Source organism: Actinia tenebrosa, unplaced genomic scaffold (genome assembly GCF_029948245.1).
Source record: "Actinia tenebrosa isolate PJP-AT-01 unplaced genomic scaffold, QUT_ActTen_1.0 PGA_scaffold8__29_contigs__length_14323225, whole genome shotgun sequence".
NCBI lineage: Eukaryota > Metazoa > Cnidaria > Anthozoa > Actiniaria > Actiniidae > Actinia > Actinia tenebrosa.
In genome coordinates this window covers 7,615,252-7,637,057 of record NW_028292585.1, presented here as the reverse complement: position 1 = coordinate 7,637,057, position 21,806 = coordinate 7,615,252, and the positions used below count along the sequence as shown (strand labels likewise).

Below are 21,806 nucleotides of genomic sequence, written 5' to 3'. Positions count from 1 at the left end.
ATGATCATGATTGAAATATTATTGTACATCCAATGTCATATATCATAATATATATATATGAACTAAGGGAATAATAAATGAATTTGTGCATCCAATATGTCATTAGACTTTCAAGTCTTCGATAGATTGTAATATAGGAATATCGAATAGCAAAATAAACTTTCAACACTCGATTTATTCGTAGTACTGTACTGAATGATTTTTCTTGTCAAATGCATGAAACATTGTTCGCTATAAGCCATTCCGAGGTTGGGTGAAAAAATTATATTGGTGGAATTGGCATTTTTCGTGGCTGTTTTAGGAAAACGAAATAGACGCCATCTTGAACATAGGTCTCATTAAACAGCCCCACAATGCACTGCAATGCCAACTCGAAACAGTTTTGTCTAGGCGTACCCTATCACGAATACTACTATCCGTATATACAAATGAGACAAACAAATAGTCTTTTTAAAAATATAGCCAGCTATTAGGATATTCAGATTTTATTCATAATAAAGAAATAACCCTTACAATTTTTGGTGACATCTATGAATAATTTAACAAGTTGGTTTACATTTTATTATAGCTCGGTAACCATCATTTTCAATATTACTTCTCTTTACAACTTTTGGAAGGAAATTTTTGTATTTTTGTACAAGTTTCAAATAATAGTGTATTATTCTAGTCACTAAGCGTACAGTTTAAGTTCACTGAAGACAGTTACATTAATAAAGACGGTAATAGTTAGAAGGCAAAAAATTTTCCCGCGTATCTTTTGGAGTGCCTCAGTGTTCTTTTTGGGACCCTTACCTTTAACTACATAAATTCAGTTCCTGCCCTTCTTAGCTCAAGCATTATAGTAGGACAATATCAGCAAAACTCAACAGTTTCAAATATCAACAGTTTAGTATAAAGAACAAAATAAATAGAAATGTACATGAACAGGAGTGCCTCACAGCTCTATTATTGGGCCATAAAGAAGTTTTTAGCATCAAACTAAATACTCTTTCGGCGCCAATAAATCTTAAATAGATTAAAATCGTATAGAAATAGGTAATATACATACTCTAAACTTTACATATTGACATCACAGTATAAATATAGCTCATACAAGTAGTAAATGTTGGATTGGCCAGATACAAAACGAGCAAGGGACTGGGGCGAGTTTTCATTTCTAATGTAATTAGCAGAAATATTTTGTCATTTGAGAACTCTAGCATATTAGTAAGTCTGGCAAATTTAAACACGACTCAATGGAAAGAATCAGAGACTTACAAGCTTTCACAAATGTCGAATATTTTATAGGATGTATGGTCATAGTGGGGACGCGTGGTTTTGAAATGGCCAATGCGTTTTATGAATCAAGTTGCCGCTATGTTGCATTGGTGATTTTCCAAAAAACCTTCGAGCTCCTTAACTTCCTTTCTCATTTCTGCAATATCGTTTTCAAGGCTCTTGTTTGATTGTTGAAGTTCAGAAGCAATCTAATAAAAAATGAAAATGAAAATGAAATCAATGTCAATTTTTTTAAATATATCTAATTTTCCAACTGAGAACGCATAACCTACATTAAGGTTTCAGCTAAGTCTGTACTTTTGTTTTATTGATATAAATTTAAAAAATATTAGAACTTATTTGCCACGAATATATTTAAGGGAGGTAACCGATTTATAGTCTTGTGACGTATTTCCTGTTCTGTTAGGAGATCCAGCGAAGCCCAAAAAAGACACCAACAAATACAGGAATTTTTCATACATAAATTCACACTACACTATACCATCAAGATGCACTCTAGGTGTCCTATACATTCTAAACAAAAAATACACAATAATCCCCAATGTTTTAAAATGAAAATCCATATTGGGCTTCCTGTGTATTAAATTTTACCTTCTCAAGGACCTCAATTTTTTCCCGCCTTTTTTTTCTACATCTGTTCGCAGCCTCTTTGTTTCTTTCTCTCCGAATTCTTCGTCGTTCTTCGTCGTACTCGGAGAGCTTTGAAAACATATCAAAAAGAGTACAATAAAAATTAAATACTAAACGGAAAACAGAAATGAAATTTTCTTTTTCATTTCTCGGCAGAGGCTAGAACAGTAAAACTAAATAATCGTACCATTAGTTTTCGAGAATATGCCGATTTTTTCCGGTTTTTGCTCGATATGGGGGCGTTGTGCGACATTGGCCTTTCAAATACAAAAACCAGCGATGGCGATGCCAGTGTCAACCTCCCGCATCAGTAGTTACTTCTATAGTAACGAAATAGTAGTTATAATGAATAACGAAATCAAAAGCTACAATGTTCAAAACATGAATTTTCTTGTTCTCAATATACTTCCTGTACTTCTCGAAATTTTATTAAATTATTCCAACAATGTTATTAGACACGTGACTTATAAATGTAAATTTTTTTGAAAATTCTTGTTTTGCTGAGTAAGCATAATATTCCAGTTTCGAGTTTTCTTTGTCAGCCTTAGTCTCGGTTGTGATTTATAATATTCAGCTATTCAACCAAAACCCGTAAAATTTTAATCAACTCGTATTGTTTCGTAGTACATACTTTCCTTATTATATAACGGGCCTTCTAATAAAAGAAAAGAACACATTTGTATACAATCGAGGCTAAGACTGAGCAAAGGCGAACCTGAAATGGGAGTATTCGGCATTTAGCTAAGAGATTTTAAATAAACCCTTTCGACGTTCAGTTTTGGATTCATTTATCCCTTGGAAAAGGTGGTCTTGTAAACGCCTAAGCTTCTTTTGACGATCGAGGTTTTAAATAAATAAATAAATAAATAAATAATATTTGCGACTTTAACAAAGATAACGTTTAAAATTGAAAAAAGACTTAGTCTGGAGTCCAAAAACTGGATGAAAGAATAAGATAAAAAAATACAAAGCAAAGAGACTCAGTACCACTTTTCACTGTCCGAAGGTATTAACATTTATGCTTTGAAAATTCAGTATTTATCCAAGAAAGTTGCAGTTGATTTCGTCTAGTTTAATTTACTTATGATTGATAAGGTATTTCTAGAATAGCACATTTTGTTTTCAATTTAAAATGAAATTTGACGTTGCACATATTACATTTTCAATACTTTTTTCCAAGAAAAACTTCTGTACGTTTATTCTCGATTGTGATTGGTTACTTCACAGTAGAAATACCCACGTGACCATAACATGTCTGTCTACAGTTTGATTTCTAAGAAACGATTCAAGATGTCAACAACGATCGAAATCCCTAGTTTCTTTGGCGCTTATTTGGGTTTTTAGAAATTTTACCGAGATGAGGAGTCCTTGATTGGGATTGGTCAATACAGAGAAGAGGTAAACATGTCACGTGACTTAATTAGCAGATGATAATGAATTTAATTTCTGTGAAAACGTGGAGAATTCAACTTCTCAACAAAATCATTGGCTTTTAATTTGCATTTTCCATGAACTTGGCTTCTGAGTAGTTCTTGTTCGGGATTGGTTGATATGGAAATACCCTAACGACAATCACGTGGCATATCAATGTGGATTCTAGGAAACTGATAACGGTCATAGATACTACGACAACTTCAATGATTATTGCTGTTACATAAAGCCATTGTTATATGACAATTTCTCAGAAAAATCCAAAGCGAGCTTGAATGTCAAGGGCATAGTTCCTGGAATTCACATCTCGAAAAGCCCGCTAGCTCCAAAAGAAACTAAACATTTTGTAAACAAAGACGTTTTCATACACAAAACGTAAACGTAACTTCCAAGGTTTTCGAAGTTTTTGCAGTGAAATAAGTTAAGCTGGCTCTGTCTAGAACTTGGTTCGGTATGTCAGTAAAAATACGAGTAAACCAGTAAAACTGATATTTACAAGCCTTTTTCGTTTAAGACTGGCTTGGGTTTTTGAGTTTGCAAGGCGCTCAAAGCCGTGACATGAGAACTAAACTCGGAGAAAAAGATAGAATAGAGGAAGAGCATATTATAAGAACACATCTTAAAAAGAGTTTGTATACACACACAGACACACACAGACACACACACATATATATATTAAATTATGCTGTAATATCTTTGTGGTTAAACATCTTTTGTTTCACGAGTCGATGTAATTTATTGTTGGTATCATTCAATTACGTTTCGAGGTTTTAGCGGGGAGAAACTGTAGTTCTCGTGCACTAACAATGATCCCTAGCTCTTGAAAAGAAAAGAAGAAGAAGAAGAAAAAACTGTAAACAAAAACAAAGTACTTGTATTCTTACCTTTTCTACAAGTTGTTTTTCTCCTCTTTCTAAGTTTATTTCTTGAAGTCCTTTAGTTACTCTTCTAGTTTGAATCGTCGAACGAAGATTTTCTTTTACTGCGGACATTATCAATATTTCAAACTTGTACAGATTTTAGCTCTTTAATCTGCTCTCTTCTGATGTTTCTCACTCTAGTTCCTTTTTTCTAGATTCCTTTTATTGGCTTTATATCCGATCCAGCAAAGTCTGTTTTTCCTGTGTAACAAAAGCAAACACATTTTAACAACCCGCTATTTCTGTGAATTCAGTGAGCCTTCTACATCTATACTTTTTAAAATACCTATATTTCTAACAATATATTGGTTTTGTTTGACGCTGTGTGAATTTGACGTAATACTCTATTTGAAAGCCAAGCATTTATTCTGCTAATTTTTTTTCAAAGTTAAGTCGAAATGCTAATTTTTTTTCAAAGTTAAGTCGAAAACGTGAAGCTATTTTGACATTTTCTATGTCCCTGTGTAAGACAATTAGTTGGTGACTATGATTGCAATATTTTCACTAAAAATGTTCGATGAGACGGCAAGCCGCTCCCTTCTTTACGTATGCGTTTACTTCCTTCGCATTTCGCTCGGTTTTTCCGTGGGTGGAACCAACGCCAATGAACACAAATTTACCGGCCGACCGTGAACGAAAATCTTCTAAAATTTGATCTAAAAAAATATATCCTTGAAATTATCATGATTCTAGTGTGCCATGAAAACGTACCGCAAGCTGCAAAACTCTTTCTTCAAAGAGAAAAATTCACGCTGCTTCTATTTCAATTTCAAATGATTGGGGGAAAAAGAAGAATATACTAAAGCAATACTCTAAATATGGAACTTCCTCTCTGCAATCTTACCCGTCTCCTCCTCTGTCCAAATTTCAAATTTTCGTCCTTTTTTATATCGCCTGGTTAAATAAGTTATTCCCTTATGTCGTTAGTTTTCACCATATGGATAATAAATCTACCCTATATTATCCCCAGAATTTTCCACTAAGAGTCATTTTCGGTTTCAAAGCATCTCAACTGAGAAAGTGAATGAAAATCTTCCAAATAAAGGTTTTTGACTCATTTTCCCCTTCGTACGCTATTCCCTCTTTTTGTCTTCAATTCGAGCTAATCAGTCATATCAAAATAGTTTGCCTTCTAGTGCTTAGCACCAAAAATGTTATTGCAATCAGTAAGTATGCTTGCCTTGCCAAAGATGCCAATATGCCGAATGCAACCGCTGAAACCGGAACTACCGAAGTATCCTTTTGTAAATCATTTACAGGCCTATGCCATGCTACTTAGTTATCATCATCTTAAAAAATAAAGTACTCAGTTTTTATGTTTGAGAAATTTGCCTTTCATTAATCGTATTTGGCAAATATTTTTTTCAGTGTTTAGGTACTTGCATTCAACAAAAGACTGACTCATACCTTGGGGCTATAAACCTCTGTGTAGAAGAAGAGTTTAAGCATCAAACGCCCATCTTCAGAAAATCTTGGTCGTAAAAACTTTTCTTTTTCTCTCAGGCAAAGTTGCATTACTGGCTTAAGTTTGGCTCAGTAGGATTTTGAAACTCGAATTTAAAATATATTGCAAACGGTGCAAAATTTCCATAACCACGTTATAGTAATATTTTTTATCGATGATACTTTTGATAAATCTCTAAAGGTATTTCAGCGATATTTGCGACTAAGATTAAACTGAAGACTATTTTATGAAATCGGAGTTTTCCAAGTTCCAAGTTTTTTGAGGAGGAAAGTACAGTACACCGCACGTCCGCGCTTTTGAGCTATAGGCGTGTGTATCCGATGCAAACAAAGTTTAACATGCATTGTATAACATCTCGTACTATGTTGATTACCTTTGAATATATAAAGTGCAGGTACCTGTTGCAATGCGCTATAGTAGTGATGTAGAAGCTTTTTGTAGCTAAACCGTGCACAATTTAAGAACACTGTTTATTTTGATGCTCTTTTTATCTGGCTTTCTCCAATTTGTCCAATTTATAGCAAACAAAGCAAGTCATTGTTGTACATTTAAAGGAAAAATAAGGCAGTTCTTGGAAAACAAAAATTGGGGAAATTAGAGGGTATGACGTGATTTCTAAATTAACCACGTCACGTGGTTTTCCTGGTAGCTCGAAGAATGTACAGTCTTGAAATCGCATGCAACGTATTACATATGGCCATTGGATACTATCGACCCTGGCTACAATTTCCTTCAGAAAGGCAATTTTAAAAACAGCGATACCAATCGTTCATTTGTGGAGCTGAAAACCCCTTGAAAACCCTAGGAAAACAATTTATACAATTTTATCAATTGTTTTGTAGTTCTTTAAAATAGAACCAATGCAATGAGAAAGCTCCACTTCATAATGTCTATTTATATGTACAAGTCAATCACAAAAACCAATTTCAGTGTTGAGATAAGAATTGGGGAATATTTCTAACAATTTACATTTTAATTTACTTTATATTACAAGATTTTAAACTCTGTTTGCTTTGACCCCGAGGAAATGACTTACAAATCGCGCGTGCCGTCTTCCCAGTCGAATCTTTACCCGTCTCACCCGGGTAAACACAAGACGATATCGAAAAACAATAGTCATATCCGAATACTGGGGTTTCCCCCTAAACTTCTCTTTATCCAAGAATGCTTTCCTAGAATCGATATTTCAAAGACCGGATAGTCCTACTGATGTTATAGGTAAGTAATGTTCCCCCTGATGGGACTTTGTTTTTGAATTATTTCAATATATTTCATTTTGATAATATATCAGTTTTTTTTGGTTGTTGTAGTTTTTATGCGTACAGAATTATATTTTATAATAAAATTGAACAATAAAAACATTAAAAATGTGACGACGTTTCGACGTTGCACAACGTCGTTATCAAGTCAAAAATGAACTAGAAAAGTAGAATATATATGAAAATAATAACAATATTCTACTATTTATATTATATATAATATAAATATATATAATATAATATTCTATTCTATATTTTCTGCTTTTCTAGTTCATTTTTGACTTGATAACGACGTTGTGCAACGTCTAAACGTCGTCACATTTTTAATGTTTTTATCGTTCAATTTTATTATAAAATGTTTAAATAAGAAGTTACTTATTATAGAATTATAATTTGTATTTTCTTTTAAGGAAAACGTTGACTTAAACAAAACAACGGAGTGCTTCATCCTCGTTGCAATCGCTATCCGGTATGGGTAGAGTAGAATTAAATCAACCAAAACGACTTCCTCTAATCCCCTCGTTTTCTCTTCAAGTCTGTTCTTCTTACAGACAAAGGTGTCCTTTCAGTGAGATGTGTTGCTAGATGTTGTTTTACTAAGGGAATTCCATACATTAGGGATGGGCCATTTCATTTTTGATTAGAGAGGGTTACGAATTTTCAGTGTGCTCGATCACTCAGATTTTATTTTTTTAGCTACACTGGCTAAAGTCGATCATGCATGATATTTTATTGGAGTTTTAAAAAGACCTTGTTTGATTATTTTTTTAATGGATTTCGTGCTCCCCCTAATTGAAATCCAAATGGTCTGCCCCTATCATGCTGAGTCACCTTCTGTTTGGTTGAATGAGATTCCCGTTTAGGCTGGAATAACGACTGCTGCACGAACAACAAAGAAAACGCCTGTGAAGTAATAAAAATATGTTAAAAAAAGTCAGATAACAAGAGAAAGCACAGGAAAAAAGACAGCCTTAATTACCTGCCAAATAAATTTCTCAGTAACATTTCCTCCGTGGCCTTGGGGTACCCAAGTACTTCATGGAAACCTAAAATAGAGCCTTCGCAGATTTTATAGATCTCCTTAAGCCTTAAATTGCAGGCCATGAAGTACAGTACTAACCGCTAGGCTATTTTTATACTGGCAATTTCTACAGTAGATCCTTACTTCGTCGGTGTTTTTAACAACGTATTTTACTGTTACGCTTTAACTTCCTCAAAACAGCAAGAAAACCAGATACATTAGAAGCAGACACAGACACTATGCACCAGTCTGACACCGAACCAAACATAGTATATATACAGGTTGATGGATTTCGGAAAGCATTGATGACACTCTTTGACCCGTTTCTATCGTAATAAAAACATGTCAGGCTAATAGCGGATTAATTATTCGCTAACACTAAGTGATATCCTTCGTTATAAAACGTTTAAAATCCCGCTGAAAAAACATCGTCATCTTTAGCCGATATGTACATGTCTAGGAAATTACACCGGAAGTGACCTTAAACGTCTTGGAAGTCATGGGGGAGGGGAGAGGGGGAACAGAGGGGGGAAAGGAGAGTAAATTTGCAATTTGAATTTTTAACACCAAAATATTTACTAAAATCAAAAACACATCTCTTTACTTATTTTTAAAGAAATTGGTAAAATTATTATAAATATGAATCCTTTTTTGATCTAAAAGACAAAAAATACTTTGAAATAATAAATTATGTATATTCACACTTTACTCAGTATCGTTATTTTTCTCTAAAATATAACACTAAAATATACCACAAATATAATTTAATTAAATACATATTGTTTTATTGACTGCTGTCATCCCTAAATTATTTTTACGTCCCTTCAGAAAACGTTTTTGCAAACAATTTCTTACCTGAGATGTAATGTTAATGGCATTGGTAATGATGGTGATGCAGAACACAATGTTGATAATGGTTAACGACATCTCTTTGATGCCGCTGGTGATGATGGTGATACATATTCATAATGTTATTTCTACTGACATAACTTATTTTTTGCATTGGTAATGATGGTGATAGTGTTGATGCAGAACACAATGTTGATAATGGTTAACGACATCTCTTTGATGCCGCTGGTGATGATGGTGATACATAGTCATAATGTTATTTCTACTGTCATAACTTATTTTTTGCATTGGTAATGATGGTGATAGTGTTGATGCAGAACACAATGTTGATAATGGTTAATGATGCCGCTGGTGATGATAGTGATACATAGTCATAATGTTATTTCTACTGTCATAACTTATTTTTTGCATTGGTAATGATGGTGATAGTGATGGTGATGCAGAACACGATGATGTCATTGATGATGGCTAATGACGTCTTTTAGACACAGATGATGATGATGATGATGGTGATACACGACCATAATATTATTTCTACTGTCATACCTGATTTGTTTCCTTACCACTTGACTTCCCTGCCACACTGAATCAGCTATCCTATCTACACTAGGTACACACCAGATTATTGTAACTATTGAACTGAACCTGTTACATCTTCATGAAGAATTTTGAAGTCTTTTGGCTTAGTTCCTAGACCAATTCTCTTTGTGGTGGTGCTAAGATGTTTCCCAGCCAGAAGGAGGAGAGGGATCAGAATTAGGAGGATCACAAATACTGTCAGTACGATACACCCAATGGTCACTAGTAAATAAAAAAAACAAACAAATAAATGAATAAAAAATAAAATAAAAAGAGATTTGTGGAAAAAATAAGTGTTTGATATCATGACGATTTCTATAGCTTCCCAATGGAACCTCAATAGTAAAGTTGGCCAAAACATCATTTGATGAAAAGTTGGGACTTACTTCTAGAGCAGGATGATTCTCCTTCACCTGATGTCATGAAATCATTTTTACAAGGGGAGCACTGGGTAGACCTTTAAAATGATTATGAATAAATAAGTATTAATTAGTACTCTAATGTTTGAGGGTCCACAATGGGCTTGGCAGGATTTGGGATCGCCCTTCTTTCAAAGGTGGGATTCAGGACGACTGCCAAGACAATGGTGGAATTGCCGGCAAAAACAAGCAGTATAGCTGGATCTGAAAACTCCTATCCTGGACCCTGATGCACTTTTTTATTAAATTTATTTAATATTCAAAAACTCAATAGACCTCCTACCCTGATTTGGAAGAAAAGGTTCCTTTTGCACAAGGATAGCATGTTTTGCTACCAAGAGAAGAGCTATAATACCCTGGACTGCACCTAAATTAATAATCAAATAAATGATAATTATTAAAAGTCCATCTAACTCCAAAACAATGGGAAGATATTTCTATTTTTTTCTAGGGGTGAAGGGGAGGGGGGGGGGGGGGGGGGGCAGGTTTTTATGGAAATCAATGTAAAGTAATGGTAAGATAATGCTAATGCATAATTTTATCTATAATGGGAACATTATAGAACCTAAAATAATACTCCTTCTTACCTTTTACAAGTGATGGTTGTGATATTTTGCACTCTTTCTGTGCTGTACGCCCCTTTTGGACAAGGAGAACACATCACACCTTCCAGTACAAATGACCCAGCTGTGCAGTAAACTGTTCAAACAACAATATATGTAAAATATCAATAGAATATAAAAGCTTGTTATTCTTCTTGTCAACATTACAGACTACTGGTATCTAAATAATAAAATGTCAGAGTTCCACGTCATTGATTGCAAGGTGTATATCATGCATTGTACTGTGCATGTCATGCTTTGTAAGGTGTGTGCCAGTGTTCTACTGTGCTATTAACCTGGTGTGTAGTTATTGAAGTTGAAATTTAATTTAAATTTAAATTTGAAATCAAATTGAAATTATTTTGATAGGTTTTGCAGAGGAAGAAAAACTGAAAAACTAGACCTCAAATCAAGGAGGAGACCTAACAAACTCTACTCAAAACTCTCCAGCTGCAAGGAAAAAAAGGCATAAATGTACTACTGCTATATGTCATGCATAATTTCCAACAACACTAACCTGGACAGTGTGGATTAATAGTGCAGTTGGTGCAGTTGACAGTGGTTAAAGAGTGGCTGTGTATTGGTGGCAGGTGAATACTACTGTTTACTCTATTGCAACTAAAGTAAGAACTCTGCAGAAAAAGCAAGTATACCTGTATGTTACAGTTGGTTTCACATTACTTTACGCCTTCGGGCTCTGAACTATGAAACTTAGAAATGAACAAGTTATTGACCAACTTTGGAACTTAGCTGGTTGTGAACTTCAGAACTTAGAGCTTGGTTTAGTATATGGAATTTGAAGTTCCTGAAAAAGAATATCTCAAAGGAAATCCAGAAGCTACTTGAAAATCAAGTTTGTTTGCTGCAGAATGAGCCAACCAAGTTCTGAACTTTGGCAGGAAGCTCAGAAGTTCATAACCAATTTTTCCAAGTTCCAAAGTTGGTCGCCAACTTGGGAATTTCCAAGCTTGATGGTTCGGAACCCGAAGGTGTAAAGTACACGTAATGAGAAACTGACATAAATCAATATGATCCAATCTCAAGCTTTTAACAAATCTCTTTTCATTTCATTCCAATCCAACCATCTCATATCATCTTTCAAATTTTATCCCATTTTATCTATTCCTATTCTACCCTAAACCATATCATATCAGCTAATCTGATCTCATCCGGTCTTATCTCATCCAGCCCCCTCTTATATCCCATCCTATCCCACCCTATCCCATCCCATTCCTGCCATCCCACCTCATCTGATTTGATTAAATCTAGAAATTTATAAATCATTTATCGTACTCTACATGTCTATACAGTACCATACTTATTTACCAAGAGAGTATACGTACCTGTATATTTATTAAAGATGCCTCTCGTTCAGTCCTTAAAACAGGACCACTGGAAGTTCCATAGATAGAGGAAAATGAACAACTGTCAATGTGCAAAACAACCTGTTTGCTCACTACTAGAAGTGACCCAGACATGACATCATTGTTACCAAAAACTGACCCAGTGATATTGGCCATGGTTGACTGTGTCATTTTTATAATACTTCCCGAGTTGTTCATAAAATGTGAATCCCTTAGGACTGATTGACATCTGTCAATCAAAATCAGTATTTGTTCCACAGTGACATTGTTAGAAAAAAAATTCAACTTTTCCATGTGGATAGCAGTGATTTCTTTTGCTGAGATCAGTTGTGCATTGTTAAAAGAAAATGTGGCTGTATTCAATATTATGTTGCTATTGAATCCTGTAAGACCTGATGCCGACATCAATGGTAGAAGTGGTTGATACCCAACACAATTTGAGATTGTAGCATTCCACAGTTTAATGCTTGAGCCAAGGCCAATAATACTGAATGGAAGGTCTGTAACTATTGAATTCACAATAGAAACATTTGCAATAAGAAGATTTAGGAGTACTGGACTTGGAGATGTGCTTGTCCATTGGATATTATTAAAGATAATATCACATTTAATAATATCAGTAGACAGTGTTACTTGTACTTTTTCACTTGTGCTATCAAAAAAAATGGAATAAACAAATAAATAAAAGACAACAAAATATGCAAATTGCAAGATGAAGAAAAAGTGAAAAAATAGGAAGAAAATTAAACACACAAAAATTTGCACATAAACAAAAATTAATACTATACTCTTCAGTTTTCTCGACGCATAACTCACCCAATTCCTTGTATTACAAGTTTTTGAAGATGATTTGTCCCGCAGTCCACCTTGAAAGACTCAGCTTCATATATTCCAGGGAAAAGATTGACAACTCCACTGGTGCTGTTCTCTTCCAAAATCCTCCCAATTGCATAACTCACAGTTTTACATGGAAGTCGTTTCTGGCCACAGCTGGGGATATCGGAGCCATTTTTCCCATTCACAAATATTTCAGTAACGTTCGTATTTTGAAACGTTGCAGAAGTTGAGCACATTTTGATGAAGAAAAAACCGAGTGTAAAAAGACAAAAATACATCATCTTGAACTTGAAGAAAAGCAGATTCAAATACTTTAACAATGAGAATTATCTCTATTTTTGTTATTGAATACTTCCTGGGGCATTATATAAGGGGGGAAATATAAAGAAATTAGGATTTTTTTCGTTCCACCTCGACCAGTCACGACTGGATTGGAATTTGACTGAGAACGTCTCCAGAGCCTGCGCTGTTGCCAGCCAGCGAAGCCCACCAACTCCACCAATAAAAATTTTTTAACTCAGAATTAATTTCAACAATTTGGGCTTTTAAATTTTTTAACGTACGAAGAAAACTTGCTTAGTTTTTACTGAAATCAATAGAGGCATTAGAAAAACTGGTGAGCTCGGTAAACACAGGAAGTTATAATTTGGTATTGTTGATTGGGTTGCCTGTGTTCTTTTGGGATCCCTGTGTTTTCACTTCACGTGTTAAGAAACAAGATGGCGGCTCGACAGATTGCGAACAGATTATTTGTAGCTCGACTGCCATGGACGGCATCTAGAGGTAATAAAACTAGTTATTTTTATAGCTTACTGTACTAGGAACAATGGCGAGTGGTTGTAGTACCGTGGAAGTCCATTACTAGACACGTATATAGAAATTCAAGTTAAGCTAACCGTGTTCTTGTTTTTACTTCATAGATGATCTTACGACTCATTTTAGTCAGTACGGCAAAATCTTGACAAGCAAAATTATTTTCGTGAGTAAAAGATGGCTGTTTTATTTATTTGCAACGTGAATCTAGCTGACAAACTGGTTTTACCTCATCCATAGGACATGAAATCAGGAAGATCAAAAAAATATGGATTTGTCTTTTTTGCCGATGAGGAGAGTTGTGAAAAGGCAGTTGCTGATGACAAACACGTTATTGATGGCCAAAAGGTAGCGCGTCTAGGTGTTTGTTTTACAGGCTCAATATATGTTTACCAATATTTAGTTTCCTTCCAGTGAAGATTGGAATGTTGTTAGACTACATGTATGTTGCCTATCACTATGATGATTGCTATCATTAATTAGTGTTAACATTATCATCATGAGTACAACCATCATCATCACTATGATCATTGCCATCATCATCATGACCACCACCACCATCATCACTATCATCATCACCATCATCATGATCACCACCACCATCATCACTATAATCATCACCATTATAATCATGATCACTGCCGTCATCATCACTACTATCATCACCATCATCATCATGACCACCATCATTATCATTATTATCACTGTAATCATCACCATCACCACTGCCACCTGGTTAGCTCAGTTGGTAAAAGCGTCAGTCTGTTGTGCGGAAGGTCATTGTACATATTTTAATTTGTTTGCATATAGGACACAGGACTTTCTGTTCAGTAAATCCCTGCATCACTATCATATTATCATGACCACTACCATCATTCTTATTACAACCAACAACAATATAACTATGCTATTATTTTCACCATTGCAATCTTTATTATTATTATTATCATTATTATTATTATTATTATTATTATTATTATAACTACCATAACCATCATCATGATTATCATCCCCAACATCATTATCACCATCTTCATCATCATATACATCATCATATACATCCATATTCATCAATACCATCATCATCATATTCATCATCGTAATGTTCCCTAACACCTAGTTTAATTGTGTTTCATAGGTCGCAGTAGAAGTAATGACCGCTAATTATGAATCAAGAAGAAGACAGGATAGATAATTTAGGAGCAGATAACTAAACCTTTAATGAGCTCGCATTCAAATTGCTCTGTAAAATACAGTTATCATTGCCTTAAACCTCAGTTTCAAAGCCTAAGTGCTACTATACTAGTCTAAGGGCACTTTCCTTTTGAGTTAAACTGATCTTTCCAAGCATCCAGTTCTCAAAAGGTACAAGTCAGTTCTCAAAACTGGTTTGGGCCACATTGGTCCAGCTCTAAGAATTGATGTGTACCATTTGAGAACTGGCTTCTCGGATCAATCTTTTTGACTTGATGGAAAGGGCCCTAATAGTCAACCCCAAATCTTATTGTCATTTTTTGTCAACTAAACCATTAGTTGAAGACTTGAATTTTTTTTCTCTGTGGTTTATTGATATCACCCTTCTGATAATGTTATTGGAATGTACATGTGTAGATTTACAATGTCACATGACAAACCATAAAATATAAATACCCCATGTATCCCATAATGCATTACCTCTAGTGACAGAAGGTTTTGATAAATTTATGTGTTGACATGAAACATTCCCATAATACCAACTTGTGCTGCTTTCAAATTTTATTCACTTATTAATCTTTATACAATAAAACATTGTTTAATGAACCTTTTTAATGAGGGTATAGCATATAAAGTACTGAAGCCCGTTTCCAACCTGTGTTCTAAAGGTGTTTTTGCTCCAGTGCTTACCACTCATAGGTTATTTGGCCATGAGAAGCAATGGAGTGAGGGAGCCTTTGGAATCAAGGGAAGGTTACTGGCTTTATATCTTTAATTAAGTGTAAGAATAAAATACTCTTGTGATAACCACCATTCTATTCATCAAAGTCAACTTCACTGTAATTTTCACCACCATTTGGTTTTGAAGCTCTGAAATATAAAAATAAGTGTTATAAAATTTTTTACTAGTATTCATTGTTATTGACTGCTTTCTTGTTCTTGATTTTGGCCTTTGGGCTCCAGGAAATAGCAAAAGCAATGAGTAAATATGTTCATCATAAGTATATATGATTTATCTCACCTGTAGAAATATGTGAACACTCCAGTTGTTACAGCCTGCAAAAATAGTTGACACATTATATTAATCATGTCTGTAAGAGCAGTAATGGAGTCACTGCAAATGGGCTAATCAACTCAACGGATGGAATTGCAGGTGTTTAGTTTGTATCATTTTATTTGTAGTGGGAGAAATTAAACTAGAGAATCTGGCCCTGGAGAAAAACACTCAAACCAAGGGAAAGCCCTGCATACTACTTTTCAAAGTCCCTCTGTTCTCCTAAAAAATAATATTAAAAGTTTTTTCTTACTAACCTGGAATAACGAAACAAGCCCAAATATCTGAAGGGAAAAATATGTTATAGTGCGAATCGAAAAACCGTGGGCACCTAGAAATATCCTAGGAATGTTCTATTATTCTTTGGCTAATTAGATTTGACTTTTTAACCACAACAAAGACAACAATAACGCTTCTGATTGGCTTTTGAACATTCTTGAAATATTTCTAGGTGCCGACGGTTTTTCGATTCGCACTGTAAATCCATGAGTATGTATATAAATACAAGATAAAATGAGGAGGAAGCTTCTGATACATACCTATGGGATACCATGATCCCTTCCCACCCCAGATTTAGTGTACCCGATATGTTCAAGGGCGGATCCAGCCAAAATTTTAGGGGGGGGGGGGGGGGGCTAATTGAGTTTCTTCCGTCAACACAACGAAAAACTATAAAAAAGGATCGTTTTTTTTTTTTTGCTGAAGGGGGGGCTTCAGCCCCCCTTTGCCCCCCCCCCCCTGGATCCGCCCTTGATGTTTGAGGTCGTTAACTTACCCCCATACACCAGCTGAATCCAATCCATTCGATGACTATACCACCAAATGCAGGACCAGCGAAGGATCTAAAATAATGGATGAAACATTATGACTGGCCACATTCAACATGCATGACTGAAACACATCCAAGGGCTGATACACTTAAATGGCTTGCTTTGCAGTTAACTGAATGCGATAGCATTTAATTTTCTTGTAGTGAAAACGCAAACAAACGTCTGTTTGTCGCATGCGCAGATTACGATATTCAGCATCATTTCTAATTGTATCTGCGTTTTTTTTATTGTTTTAGTGTGGACGGGCGAAACGCTATGAAAAGGATACCGTGGACGCTAAGCTTTCGATGCGTTTTTGTTTCAAAAACGCTTTAGCGTGATCGTGGCCTAAATGACTTGATCAAGAGATGCTTGCTTATGGTGTCAGCAGCTGTGCCGGAATATACCGGAAATGACATCATTACTGACATGCTTCAGGTCATCTGGTATCCAGAAAAGTATAGACCACACACGAGTATAAACAATAAAGCTACTCTTACCCTAAGTTAGCTGAAGCTGTTACAATACCGGATATAACACCATTTGTTGCTAGGTCTTCTGGCATACCAGCACCTCTTAAAAAATGCAAAGTTTGAGTGCAGTTAGTACACTAAATTCATAATGGATGACTATTACTATCTTATAGCTAACATATACGACGACGTACCTGGCATACATGGACATAACGGTGACTGAGGGGGGTATAGTAAGTGCTGCTGATCCACCATTGATTGCCACAGCTAGACATATCAACCATAGCTTTCTGGAAATGAGAAAGTCAATGCATTACGTTGACAATACGGAGGCCATCTTGAATGGCAAGACATTATGGATCACCCAAGGGACAAAATAATACAAGGATGCTGAATTCAGCATCTTTGTTTAATCCCCCCCCCCCCCCCCTGGGGGAACCATGATGCCTTCATACTAACGTTAATAAAAGACGACCCCAAGATATTTGAGAAATTTCCTCAGATGTGGGACTGTTCATTCCTGTCTATATATAAGACCCAGATTTGCAATAACAAAGTTTCAGCTTATAATGTTGACTATAAAAAAATGGCAAATAGGAATTGAATGCCGTACTGCGTAGATGTGGTTGTGTTTCAGGAGCGGTCGTTTCCTACTCATACGATAACCACTTACTTTGTTGGGAGAAATGAAGTCAAGAAGGGTGCTGGTCCTATCAGAAGTAGCGAGATTCCACCAACGACAAGGCCACTGGTGAGAACGATCTCGTTGGCGCCCTGGGAATCAAAGCACGTGATTTGAATTATTATTCATCTTGATAACTTCATTATGTCTTTATTTAACGATTTCCCCGTACAAAGGCATACGTACCGTTTTGTCACAGATCCAACCAGCCAAAGGGGACAATAAGGCCACGACTGCACCATTTAACAAGAAGATTAGGCCTACTACGCCTGCACTGAGGTGAGGGTGTATCTGGAGGAGAAACATCAACCAGTAACTCATTTGATTCATTGGACTATCGATATATAAAGTCATGCAACTTTCTAACCGTCTATCAATCCATCGACTCACCAACCCACCCATTCATACATGCGTTTATCCATTTAAACAGATGTATCCATCCATCCATCCGTCCGTCCGTCCGTCCGTCCGTCCGTCCGTCCGTCCGTCCACAACAATTTTCCCAATGGATTTGAATTATCATTTGCGGGATATGAAAGTCATAGTCGTAGTAGACAATTTTGTTGACTTACTGAGTATATATACGGAGCTAAAGTGGGATCTAGTACGCTTAGATCAGTGATAAGAATGGTTTGTACTAAGGCTGTTGACGAATAAAACAAGAAGTGTTTCAGAAAGCTATGTAATAATAAGGCGGGTAACCACTGAACGTACAGTTAACCATGACACTCTGCATGGATTCTACCTACCCATCATCGCTACACCAGGAATAGAGAGTGCCTTTGTTAATGTTCGTATTGGAGTCTGTTTTGTATTCCATTCTGTTAAAGGAGGAAATACATTTCTCATACATTTGGTACTTAGTTTAGTTTATATAAGATATCTTTCCCTACTCCTCTCCCTTCGTAGACCCCTCGTAGATCCCTCGTAGACCCCTCGTAGATCCCTCGTAGACCCCTCGTAGACCGTAGACCCTTCGTTGACCCTTCGCAGACCCCTCGTGAACCTTTGTAGACCCTATATAGACCCCTCGTAGACCGTAGACCTTTCGCAGACTCTTCGTAGACCCCTCGTATGACCTTCGTGGACCCCTCATAGACCCCTCGTAGACCCCTTGTAGACCCCTCGTAGACCCTTTGTAGACCCCTCGTGGATTTACCTTTTTTAGGGAGACCAATGCACACGAGAAACAGCAGCAGCATGAACAAGCTTCCAACGGCGAGAAATGGCAGCTTAAAACCACCAACCTAAAAAACAAGCAATAGCTATAATATTACATAATGAACATCAATAAATCATGTGTCCATGGTGATACATACATGATGGTAAGATGACGTCAATAGGCGATGATGATGATGATGTGAGGATGATGGCGATGATGAGGGTGACGATAATTATGACTGTGATGTTGATGGTATATGATAATAATGATGATGATGATGATGATAATGAGTATGATAATGATGGTGATGATAAAGATGATATTAAGGTGATACAAATGATGATGCTTTTGCTGCTGCTACTGATGACGTGCTGAGGATGAGGGTATGATAACGATGATGTGATGATGGAGATGATAGTGATGATGATGATGTTGATAACAATCATAAACTTACAGTATAAAGAGCTCCTCCTAACACTGGCCCAACAGTAAAGGCAAGTTCGGTGGCAGTAGAAAGTATTCCCTTAAAGGATTAAAACAACAACAAAAATAATTTCATATCTCAACTACACATTTTAGATATTAATAGAGGCTTTGCACCATCACATGATGGCAGCCATGACAGGAGGCACGACAATGGGGTATTTTTAATTTCCCCTGGGAAACTAACTTCTTTCTCACGTAAACCAGATTACACCAGATTCAGTTGTTCGTGCCTCCTGTCATGGCTGCCATCACGTGATGGTGCAAAGCCTCTATAATGTGTTTACCAGTCTTTCTTTTCTTTTCTTTTAAGGCGTGTGTATGTGTGGAGGGGCCCAAGGGGAGGGGACTAAGACCAAAGGATCCAATTCTAGATTGAGGTTTATTTGCAAATCGTTATCTTACCATAGTAAAGCCAATGTTACTTCCAAAATCAGTCAGAATGATTGCCCGTATAGTAGTTTCACAGGCGGCGCCTCCGAGTGCTGCTAGCACCCTCAAAGTTAGACAAAAACCCACGAACAAACGACTAGAAGATGTCAAGTTTACAAATCTGTAGAGTGAAAAACAAAAATACATATAGTCTGGCTTAAGAGTAGCTTCTTCCCATGAGTAATGGAAACCATGGTGAAATCATGACGTCATCCTTGAATATGACGTCACCATAGAAAATGACCTCTTCATTTGTAATGACGTCATCATGAGATATTTCTTTATCAGATCGTGTGGACAAATAATGTTGGTTTAATAAAACATATCATGATGCAGTGGTCATGAAAATGTTGATATTGACTTGGATGGAGCAGTGACCTTCATATCCCCCACCCCCACCCCCATCGAACTTATTGTCACCAAATTAACTAGCACTATAGGCAGCATAAATAGCATCATTCATAAGCAACATTCATAAAACACTTACGCAAATAGAAACACAGTTATACCATTGGTGAATATTCCTACTAAAAGAAGCTTTTCAGCACCGAACCTTGGAATCTGTCAATCAAAACATGAAACTGAGTTATTACCGGCTATACTACTTACTAGGACAATCAACAATCGAAGAATAAAGTTACTTGTATTGACTTACCAGAATTCCGTAAATCAATGAAGCGGGAAAAGCTACCAGGGGGTAAGCGCCGAATATGAACCCAATCTCACTCCTAGTGGCACCTATACTGGTTGCCTGGGAATAATAAAACAAAAAAACAAAAGCCAAATTCAGTTTTTGTTCAAGTCAACAAAAATGGCGGCTATGTCGTCATATGCACTCCAAGAAAAAGTAAAGAACTTGACACTTCGTTAATTTTTCCACTGGATAAATTCAGTATTGGATAACAGCATGACTTTATCCAGTGGATAAGGATTTATCCGTCGGATATCGCTATCCACCTTTCGCACAACCCGGCCCAGGGCTCTTCAAATTATACGATAGAACGAAGCTAAGAAACAAGCAGCATATTTCTAAATTGAAAGTTTTGGGAAGAATATGATTGGCGGAAAAAGCTTATTCTTAGCGATAGAGTTTTCAAGAAGAAATTTATTAAAAAGAAAAAAAAAAAACTTACCTCGTTTGGAAAGAATGTGGCTAAAATACTAAATGAAGCGAAGTTGAAAAAGAAAACGATAGATAACTCGAATAGTAAAATATATTTTGCTAAAGTCCATTCGAACTTGTCCTTGTTATAGTCTTCTTCGTCGCAATCTTTTTTAGGCATGGCACGAAAATCCCTTTCAAGCGATGCTGACTTTTTTTCTGTGATGCTCATCATATTAGAACGTCCTCAGATCCAGTCTCGAATGGTTGCGTTACTTGTGTCACAAAAGAAGAAACAACGGATTGTAGTTCAAAATCATTCTGTGTGAATTTCTCTACTCAGAAGAGTTCATGATCAAAATGTTTAAACGGTATTTGATTTGAGTCAGTGGAATAAATATTAGACTGTCTTCACCGGCATACTGGTACTATACGAGTGAATTCTACTCAAACCCGGTTGCTTTACAACTTTGGCGGGAAAATTATAGAACATGAAACCGCACTAATTAATTTAATTCCGGCACAGCAGTGGAAATATTTCCCGCGTAAGATTAAAGGTGTTTTCATTATCAGCTGGGACGTTATGAGTAAAGTCATTAAGATATCCGGATAACAATGCTTGAAATAATTATGCAGAAGCATTCCAAGATCAAGTGTGCTAGAAATCTGGTAAGTATTACTGCCGTTTACATTACTACGCGGCCACCCCAGACACAAATCGCGTCGTGTAGTTTGCAATAGACTGCCGTCAATCAAACATTTCATTCTACTTGGATGTACTCAAACTCTTTGCAATCGCTTTCGGAACTTTCCTTCAGGATATCTGACTGAGAAAGTTTGATAGAAAAGCCAACTCACTGATCCAAACGTGTATAAATGGCGTCAACATGAATGATTGACGGCAGTCTAGTTGCAAACTACACGACTCGATTTGTGTCTGGGGTGGCC

General features: G+C 36.1%; 4 protein-coding genes and 1 long non-coding RNA gene across 11 annotated transcripts; 2 read left to right on the top strand and 3 right to left on the bottom strand.

Moving 5' to 3' along the window:
• Nucleotides 1-447: 447 nt before the first annotated feature.
• Nucleotides 448-8,435, bottom strand: LOC116287008 (protein c-Fos). 7 transcript variants are annotated; one of them, XM_031693614.2, is made up of 5 exons: nucleotides 7,963-8,435; nucleotides 7,815-7,886; nucleotides 4,224-4,460; nucleotides 1,870-1,977; nucleotides 448-1,466 (listed from the first exon to the last, which is right to left on the bottom strand). In XM_031693614.2, exons 3-5 carry the CDS (start codon nucleotides 4,329-4,331, stop codon nucleotides 1,344-1,346), a joined length of 339 nt encoding a protein of 112 aa, XP_031549474.1. In that variant the 5' UTR covers nucleotides 4,332-4,460; nucleotides 7,815-7,886; nucleotides 7,963-8,435; the 3' UTR covers nucleotides 448-1,343. The 7 variants fall into 7 exon arrangements, with proteins under 7 accessions (XP_031549474.1, XP_031549473.1, XP_031549476.1 ...); XM_031693613.1 differs by lacking the exons at nucleotides 7,815-7,886; nucleotides 7,963-8,435 and adding an exon at nucleotides 6,098-6,256; XM_031693616.2 differs by lacking the exons at nucleotides 7,815-7,886; nucleotides 7,963-8,435 and adding an exon at nucleotides 6,123-6,255.
• LOC116287011 (uncharacterized) lies at nucleotides 6,686-9,725 on the top strand. The gene is made up of 3 exons (XR_004196012.2): nucleotides 6,686-6,942; nucleotides 7,394-7,452; nucleotides 9,464-9,725. It is a non-coding gene; the product is annotated as an uncharacterized LOC116287011 (long non-coding RNA).
• On the bottom strand, nucleotides 8,768-13,251 carry LOC116287005 (uncharacterized). The gene is made up of 7 exons (XM_031693610.2): nucleotides 12,634-13,251; nucleotides 11,797-12,469; nucleotides 10,971-11,085; nucleotides 10,439-10,550; nucleotides 10,135-10,218; nucleotides 9,819-9,889; nucleotides 8,768-9,654 (listed from the first exon to the last, which is right to left on the bottom strand). Exons 1-7 carry the CDS (start codon nucleotides 12,933-12,935, stop codon nucleotides 9,485-9,487), a joined length of 1,527 nt encoding a protein of 508 aa, XP_031549470.1. The 5' UTR covers nucleotides 12,936-13,251; the 3' UTR covers nucleotides 8,768-9,484.
• A 68-nt stretch (nucleotides 13,252-13,319) lies between these two features.
• On the top strand, nucleotides 13,320-15,559 carry LOC116287010 (SRA stem-loop-interacting RNA-binding protein, mitochondrial-like). The gene is made up of 4 exons (XM_031693619.2): nucleotides 13,320-13,437; nucleotides 13,575-13,633; nucleotides 13,708-13,815; nucleotides 14,606-15,559. Exons 1-4 carry the CDS (start codon nucleotides 13,374-13,376, stop codon nucleotides 14,660-14,662), a joined length of 288 nt encoding a protein of 95 aa, XP_031549479.1. The 5' UTR covers nucleotides 13,320-13,373; the 3' UTR covers nucleotides 14,663-15,559.
• On the bottom strand, nucleotides 15,397-21,267 carry LOC116287007 (MFS-type transporter SLC18B1). Its single transcript, XM_031693611.2, has 16 exons — nucleotides 20,890-21,267; nucleotides 20,412-20,507; nucleotides 20,244-20,317; nucleotides 19,730-19,877; nucleotides 19,296-19,364; nucleotides 18,839-18,926; nucleotides 18,429-18,500; nucleotides 18,252-18,322; nucleotides 17,866-17,970; nucleotides 17,671-17,771; nucleotides 17,192-17,287; nucleotides 17,025-17,099; nucleotides 16,491-16,557; nucleotides 15,973-15,999; nucleotides 15,683-15,717; nucleotides 15,397-15,531 (listed from the first exon to the last, which is right to left on the bottom strand). The coding sequence occupies exons 1-16, from the start codon at nucleotides 21,091-21,093 to the stop codon at nucleotides 15,477-15,479; spliced, it is 1,383 nt and encodes a 460-aa protein (XP_031549471.1). The 5' UTR covers nucleotides 21,094-21,267; the 3' UTR covers nucleotides 15,397-15,476.
• Between the last annotated feature and the right edge of the window lie 539 nt (nucleotides 21,268-21,806).